The sequence below is a fragment of the Calidris pugnax genome, unplaced genomic scaffold (genome assembly GCF_001431845.1).
Source record: "Calidris pugnax isolate Ruff unplaced genomic scaffold, ASM143184v1 scaffold1264, whole genome shotgun sequence".
Taxonomy (NCBI): Eukaryota; Metazoa; Chordata; class Aves; order Charadriiformes; family Scolopacidae; genus Calidris; species Calidris pugnax.
Window position 1 is genome coordinate 2048 of NW_015091825.1, and position 720 is coordinate 2767.

At 61.5% G+C, this 720-nt stretch overlaps 1 protein-coding gene across 1 annotated transcript; it reads right to left on the minus strand.

Moving 5' to 3' along the window:
* Window positions 1-148: 148 nt before the first annotated feature.
* On the minus strand, window positions 149-532 carry LOC106900100 (scale keratin-like). The gene has a single exon (XM_014962088.1). The coding sequence runs from the start codon at window positions 517-519 to the stop codon at window positions 154-156; it is 366 nt and encodes a 121-aa protein (XP_014817574.1). The 5' UTR covers window positions 520-532; the 3' UTR covers window positions 149-153.
* Window positions 533-720: the final 188 nt, after the last annotated feature.

Consider the following 720-nt stretch of genomic DNA (forward strand, 5'->3'; position numbering starts at 1 on the left):
AAAGTGCCCTGTGGGATGATGGTGGAGCTGCGCATCTGGGCACAAGCCGGAGCAGAGCAAATACACAGCATGTAGAGAGTAGGAGGAGGGGATAAAGAAGAGGAAGACTGAGGCTGAGTTGTCCCAGGGTCTCTGGTGTGTGTGGGTGTGGGTCTAGCAGGGCCCACAGGTGTCCCAGAGCTTCTTGCTGTAGCGGGGCAAGACACAAGGGCTGCAGGCAGGAGCAGCGTAGGCTCTGCCAAAGGTGCAGAGGCCCCCCGAGCCCTGGGTGGCACCGGCACCATAGAGGCCCCCCAGACCCAGGTTGCCCCCAAAGGCCGGTGCTCCAGAGGAGCCCACCACGGCTTGCTGGGGGAAGGAGCTGAGGATGGGGCCGGGGAAGGTGACCATGACGGGGGGTGGCTGGATGAAGGCCGTGGAGTCGGGGCACTGGCGGGTGCACAGGTCGTTGCAGCTCTCAGCGATGGGCTGAGGGACGGCCACGCTGGTCTTTGGTGGGCACAGGTCGTAGCAAGACATCTTTGTGTGTGAGAGAGCTGAGCCTGAAAGACACGGGCAGAAAGAACGTGTTTTGAGCAGGAATAGATATCCCAACCAAACATCACACTTTTCCCAGAGGTGCCCTGGACTTGGAGGGGCCAGAGACACCACCTTGTCCTCACTGCCCACTGCTTCCCCTTTGCCCAGCCAGCCCCACTCCAGGCACTGCTCTCCACACCC

Coding starts and splice junctions, on each gene's coding strand:
- LOC106900100 (XM_014962088.1), bottom strand. CDS start 519: ATGTCTTGCTACGACCTGTGCCCACCAAAGACCAGCGTGGCCGTCCCT.